General features: G+C 48.8%; 1 protein-coding gene across 1 annotated transcript; it reads right to left on the reverse strand.

Moving 5' to 3' along the window:
* Window positions 1-801: 801 nt before the first annotated feature.
* Window positions 802-4,430, reverse strand: LOC703055 (cystatin-12). The gene is made up of 3 exons (XM_015149609.3): window positions 3,762-4,430; window positions 2,007-2,117; window positions 802-994 (listed from the first exon to the last, which is right to left on the reverse strand). The coding sequence occupies exons 1-3, from the start codon at window positions 4,197-4,199 to the stop codon at window positions 908-910; spliced, it is 636 nt and encodes a 211-aa protein (XP_015005095.1). The 5' UTR covers window positions 4,200-4,430; the 3' UTR covers window positions 802-907.
* Window positions 4,431-6,542: the final 2,112 nt, after the last annotated feature.

Raw genomic sequence — 6,542 nt, forward strand, 5'->3', positions numbered from 1 at the left:
GTTCGGAAAGACTCCTCCAGAAACTGTTGCACTGTCTCTTTGTCCAACGCAGGTCCGCCCACCACACGATCCCCTCATCTCTCTGCCCCTCCAAGGTTGATCCCCCACCAAGACCCCAGCAGAGAGGCGTGCTCATCAGGATGGGTGTCTGTCACCACAGTGCTTCTCCCAGGGGCAGTGAGGGATGCTGACAGCTATGAAGCCCTGGCTGGGTCCTAGATGGGTAACACAGGTATCAGGATCAGGTGGGGGCATGCAGACTGGAGCTGCCATCTTCTGAGCCCTGGAGAAGACATCGTTGTGATTCATGCAGCCCTCGGTGTCTGCAGAGGGCAGAGCCTCCTGTCAGCTTCAGTGACCTCCTCTGACCCCTGGGTCTGGGCCCGACCCCTCTGCTGAAGGGCCACACACTGTGAGCCTGTCCTTGAGATGGAAACAGAGGGGACACATGTGGCTAACAAAATGTTCTGCATTCTTTTGAGTAGATAGATGAGAGCATAGAGAAACTGGAGAAGGAAGAAAGGAAGGAAGGAAGGAAGGAAGAGAGGGAGGGAGGGAGGGAGGGAGGGAGGGAGGGAGGGAGGGAGGGAAGGAATAGAAGAATTAATGGGTGGACGAATGAGCACACAAACCAACTGGTGGGAACCTTACAGTAACTGCCTCAAATCAACCAGGGAGTTTGATTTATTTAACACTCTACACCTGCAACCAAAGTAATAATGATGATAATAAATTCGCCATTGCTTATCAATGGCTTATAAACAATATAGGAGAGAGAAAACTGCTCAGGGACTCAGAAAGTGCTTTGAAATGCCTTTACTTCTGCCAGGCTGCACAGATCTAGGACTACAGACTGTCACACTCTGGAGGAAGAGGGGACTTCTGCTGCAAAAAACCATGGGCTCTGTCACCACCTTCTCTCCACACAGGTGCTGTTCAGGAGGGTGAACTGGGAAAACCAAGATCGAACATCTACTATAAAAGTGCAGCGCACCTGAAAAAAAAAATTGTAAGACTCAAATTAGAAAATGTAAGCATTGAGAGCATCTAGCATGCAATAGGGTGTTAAGATGTATTAAACAATACAAAAATAAATCAATAAAAAGCAAAAACAGTCACCCAGGAACAGGGCTTGAAATGCCTAAGGCTCCACCAGGACCACGGGCACAGGTGGTTTAATCCTCCCACCTGAGCCTGAGGATTTCCGAAGGCATGCCTGGTTGAGTCATCATCTGACCCCTGAAACATCCTGTCCACTCACAGCCTCCAAAGAGCGTATGAGGGTGGATAAGCTGCCCCCACCCTGTGTGTTCTGGGGGAAACCATGGGCTTACTAAAGGGATGGCCCTGCCAGTCACCCACCAACTGAACAGCAGCTGCGAACCTACCCCAAAGGGAGGCTGCCCATGAGGCTGGGGGTTGGAGGGTGATATCAGCCCCACTGATCCCGTAACTCTGATTCAGGGCATCCTCAAGCTCCAGGATCCCATCGATCACGTGTGGGTCATGGAAGGATGGTGTCAGAACTCAGACTGACCAGGACACCTCCTTACCAAGCAGGAACTAAAGGGACAGGTTGGGTGACGAGAGAAACTAGACAGTCCTCCAGTCCCCAAGAACATGAACAAAAGAAGAGTGAGGGCCACAGGGAGAACACTGTCCGCCTGGATCTTGAGGGTCTCAGGAAGGTACAGGGCTGGGACCCAAAGTGAGGGCTCCATCCAGAGACGTAGGCCTTGCGGAATCTGCAGGTACCTGTGTCCAGCCAGCTGGGCTGTGGGCTGAGGGCTCTCCCTGACATTGAGGGCCAAGCTCTGTCTGTCAAATAAATGCCTGCCTTCTGCCTTCACTAAGGGAGCCCTGACACCAGGTGGGAGAGGGCCAAGGACCCTCATTCTGCCCTAGGATCACCCCAGATGCCTTTCCTAAGCCTCCCCGCAAAGGCCTGCCTTGACATTATTTTATTCCTGAGAGATTCATGATTTGGGTTCATTTTATTCTCAAACCATTTTCTCTTCTGTGCCTTCTTGCAATGGGCAATTGTCAATGTCTTCATCATGTTTCTTACAAACTGTACGCCCCATCTCCAAGTCCATTAAATATATCAACGTCCATCTCTGTCAAGAAGAAATTGGAATGAGAAAAACAAAGAGAATCAAATAGAAAAGTTGCCAGAAGAGGTGAATGCTAATATTCATGCAAATAAAGATATACATATCCTGTGCAATCTTTCTTCTCTTATTTTTTATTTCAAGTTTCTTGTTTCAAATTTTTCTCTTAATTCTCCATTTTTTTTTTTTTTTTTACAAAAACAGATATTCATTCACTATACCTAAAGCATGCACTAGAGTCTTTCCTGTAGAACTCTTCTTGATGTCTAATACCTAGCAGTCATATTGACAGGACAATGAATACACAGGGTGTGGACCATCACATGATTGAATCCTACACAGCAGTACAGGCAGTGTAAACAGAATGGCACTATCCCTTGGGAGATAGATCTAGATGGTAACCTGGGGTGGGGAGTCCTGGGGGCTGCAGTGTTGTGTCCTTTATGTGAGTGAAGACCACACAAAAGTACTTGAGAATATTAATTGAAATAAATATTAAGGTTGTTTTTCAGTATGTTTATTAGGGTGCTATAAAAAGTTATTAAAAGTTATAGTCATTTCTGTAAATAGAGGTTCATAAAACTCGGGAAGCACCCAGAGAGAAATCAAATCCAACCAGGAAATCTTCCCAGGCTGGAGCTCACATCTCTCCTGAAAGTTGTCTAAAAAGTAGACATCCCTTGGGGATAGCAATCCATGCAGGTGACAATGATATCCACTCATGCCCCTACACACTCACACACTCATGCTCCAACACATCAACACACTCACATACACTCATGCCCCAACACACATGACCTACACACTCACACACTCATGTTCCAACACATCAACACACACACACACTCATGCCCCAACACACATGACCTGCACACTCACACACTCATGCTCCAACACATCAACACACACACACTCATGCCCTAACATACACCAACTCACTCCCAATCATGCCCCAACACACACTCATGCCCCAACACACACCAACAACACACACACTCATGTCCCAACACTCAACACACATGCACTCCTGCCCCAACACACACACACTCATGCCCCAACACACACCAACACACTCACACACACTCCTGCCCCAACACACACACACTCATGCCCCAACACACACCAACACACTCACACACACTCCTGCCCCAACACACACGCACTCATGCCCCAACGCACACCAACACACACACTCATGCCCCAAAACCCAACACACACACACTCATGCCTCAACACACACCAACACAGATACCCACGCTCTGACACTAACACGCTCACATGCTCATGCCCAACAAACACCAACTGCACAGTCACACACTCATGTCCCAATATACCAACACAAACACACTCTCATGCCCCAACACACCAACTACACACTCACATCTATGCCCTGACACACACCAACACACACACTCATGCCCAACACAAGCCAACACACGCTTGCACCCATGCCCTGTTTGCAGGGGCTACCCTCATTAAGGAAGTAAAATAGAAAGCTGGAGCTCTCCTAATGATACCTTGTATTTAAATTATATGCATATTTTCTGAATTTGGAATGCCATTGCTCTTTCCTGCAGACCAAGGATCCACCCAGCCCTGGCCTGGCGCCGGGGAATTCACGGTTCATGGGGAGAGACAGCAGCTGCTCACCTTGTGCTGGCTCCGGCGTACCTGCAGAAACTTGTAGGCAAACTCGTCTTCCTGGTCCTCATTGAACTGAAACACAGCATACTCCACAGCACTGGCGAAATCCTTCGAGTTCTTATCAATGTCTACAAATTTGCAGCTGCAGACATGGGTTCTCAGCACGATGAGCCCCACAAGCAGGGGCACCTTCCACTGCATAGCTGTCTCCAGAGTTGGCACTGGAGGCCAACTCAGTGGAGGAGGAGGTGGCCACCACCGCTGGTGACACCTTTCCCAGCTCTGACCCCACGTAGCACTGCCTAACAGAGGCGCTGAGCTGCTGAGCCTCCCTTTGACTAGTACTTCTGTCCAGTGCCTCTTTCCACTCCCCCACAGCGTTCTTCCCACTATCTCCAAACTGAAGGCCAGCAGAAGGTCACATAGCCTTGGACCCACAGGCATGTATGCTACACACAAGCCTGCACATTTTCAGGGCTTCCTCTTCTGGCCCTGGTCCAGCCCTGATAAGACTGGGGAGGAGCTCTCAAGCCCACCTGCCTTGCCTTCACGGGGCTGCATCCCAGGACTGGCAGAGTGATGGGAACGCTTAGGAATAATAATGGGCACTGAGTCCTGAGCAGTTAAGGGAAGAGCCATGTCTGCCTGTGACCCTGGCTGCAGTCCATGACCTCAGGGAGCCTCGGGAGGGTACAGGGGGGAGGGGCCAGCTTTGGGGGCCGGGATCATCCTCTCCATCCTCTCTGGCACCTGCTAGCCAACTTGCCACATCCCCCTCCTGCTCTGTGGCCTTGCAATACCTGCTCTCAGCACAGGGGCCAGAAAGAAGCCAAATACAAGGCTAGAGCCCTGCTAGGATGGGTGTGGAAGGCAACCACAAACATGAGAAGGGACCAGGGGCTGGGAGAAGCCGTGGGAGCACTGGCCAATGTGTGTTCTCACCCAGCGCTGCCTCTTTGTAGTTCCCTGGGCCCGCACCAAGCCACCGTGTCAGACTATCCTGAGGGGAACTGATCCGAGCTCTATTTGACTCCTGGGGAAGCCTCTGGGAGGTAAACAGGGCCAGGGGATGAGCAGGTTGGGAGGGTATGGCGGTGCCTGCACCACATATTAATGCACCAACATGCACAAGGGGGCCCATGCTGGAGCAACTGACCCTACCTTGGCTATGTGGTATGTAGATCGATGATCTCAAAAAATGTCTCAGAACTTGGGCCGCTGCCTTGGGGACTGGTAGTAAGGGCAGGACTGGGGGTGGACACAGGAAGAGACGGGACTGTGGCCAGAATGATGAACACAATTATGACCACCTTCTTGCAGCTTCTCAATGGGAGGAGACACAGAGACTCAGGTGCACTTCCACACAGGACTGACCTGAAAGTGGCCAACCGTGGGGGCCTGAGGAGCACAGTGGCCCTGTCAGGTTGATCATGCTCAAAGTGTGCCTGAACCCCCATGTGTCCTCCTGCCGGAGAAGCTGCAGCTCCCAGTTCTTGCTCATCTTTGCCATTCCTGCCAGCAGGCTGATTTAAATGTCTCACTGTTGTCTTCTGAGGTTGGCAGGATCTGTCCTGAGGCCCCTCCTCACTGCTGGTGTGGGTTGTGATCGCTTTCTCCAATTCCAGCTCTCCCTTACCCAGGGTTAGATATTTTATTAGACCTTCAAAAAATTAACTGTTGGATTTCTTGATCCTTTTTGTCAGTCTTTGCTTTCTCTTTCACTCACCTATGCCTTTTTGCTATGATTTTCTTCTTTCTTTTTCACCAGTTCAGTTTACACTTCTTTGATTCTTGACATTGAAAGGGAGGTCATCAGTTGCATCTTGTTCATTCTGTAGCATGTGCATTTTCAGATCTGGAGGTGACCCTCAAAGCATGGTATCGGCAGCATCCGATATGTTCTAGCATGTGCATTTCCAGATCTGGAGGCAACCCTCAGAGCATGGCATCAGCAGCATCCCATAAGTTTGCTACTCAGGTTTCAATTCCAGTGTTTTAAAAGTGCAGCCTAATCTGCACTGGGATTACTTCTTTAGTCCATGTGTTCTTTACAGGCGTGTAGCTGAATTTTCAAATATTTCTGTCCTTAATTTCTACCTAAATTTCACAGAGAACATATTCTATGTGATTGAAATTTATTAAGAATATGTTCAATTGTGATAAATATTCTATCAGGTGAAAAAAATGAATGTTCTCCAGTTGTTGGGTGATATTCTGTATAACAAAGATCAAATATGTTTAGTGAGCTCTTAAATTTCTTGAGCCTCTTCTGAGTTTTACTTGGTGGGTTCTGCAGTTCTTAAGAGAGGTGCCTGAAACGTTCCCATGAGGATGATGGGGCTGCTGGTTTTTCTTCTAGCCCTGCAATGTGTCTTTTTATATACTTTTAGGTTGTGTAAGAGTGGGCACCACAGATAGAACTGTTGCAAATTCAATAATTGAGCAAAACTGTGCCCTTAAGTTCCCAAAAGGCCATGTTTCTAATTCCATAAAATCGGAAGAGAGAGAGGCCACAGTCAGAATTGGTCATGCCTATTTTCGCCATGGTGCCCAACTAGAGGCTCATGAGAATCATCAGAGGAAACTTCCAAATAACCCAGCATCTAAGCCCAAATGTTAAAGAGTGTGGCATGAACACTGAATGCCGCCTGGTGCACTTAAGTGCGTCTGACCTCAAATCATAACTTTAAATTGAAAAAGAGCGGGACACCAGGCCTTCCTTGTGAACTGGGAATTGAAGGTAAAGGTGCTTCCATCAGTGAGCAATGCTGACCAGAACCCACTGTG

This window comes from Macaca mulatta, chromosome 10, assembly GCF_049350105.2.
Source record: "Macaca mulatta isolate MMU2019108-1 chromosome 10, T2T-MMU8v2.0, whole genome shotgun sequence".
Taxonomy (NCBI): Eukaryota; Metazoa; Chordata; class Mammalia; order Primates; family Cercopithecidae; genus Macaca; species Macaca mulatta.

Excerpts from the sequence above, each read along its gene's own strand:
- LOC703055 (XM_015149609.3), bottom strand. The coding sequence starts at position 4,199 with ATGCCTGTGGGTCCAAGGCTATGTGACCTTCTGCTGGCCTTCAGTTTG. Across the intron at positions 2,118-3,761 it reads TACGCCGGAGCCAGCACAAG|AGATGGACGTTGATATATTT; the intron begins GTGAGCAGCTGC and ends TCTTCTTGACAG. Across the intron at positions 995-2,006 it reads AAGGCACAGAAGAGAAAATG|GTGCGCTGCACTTTTATAGT; the intron begins GTTTGAGAATAA and ends TTTTTTTTTCAG.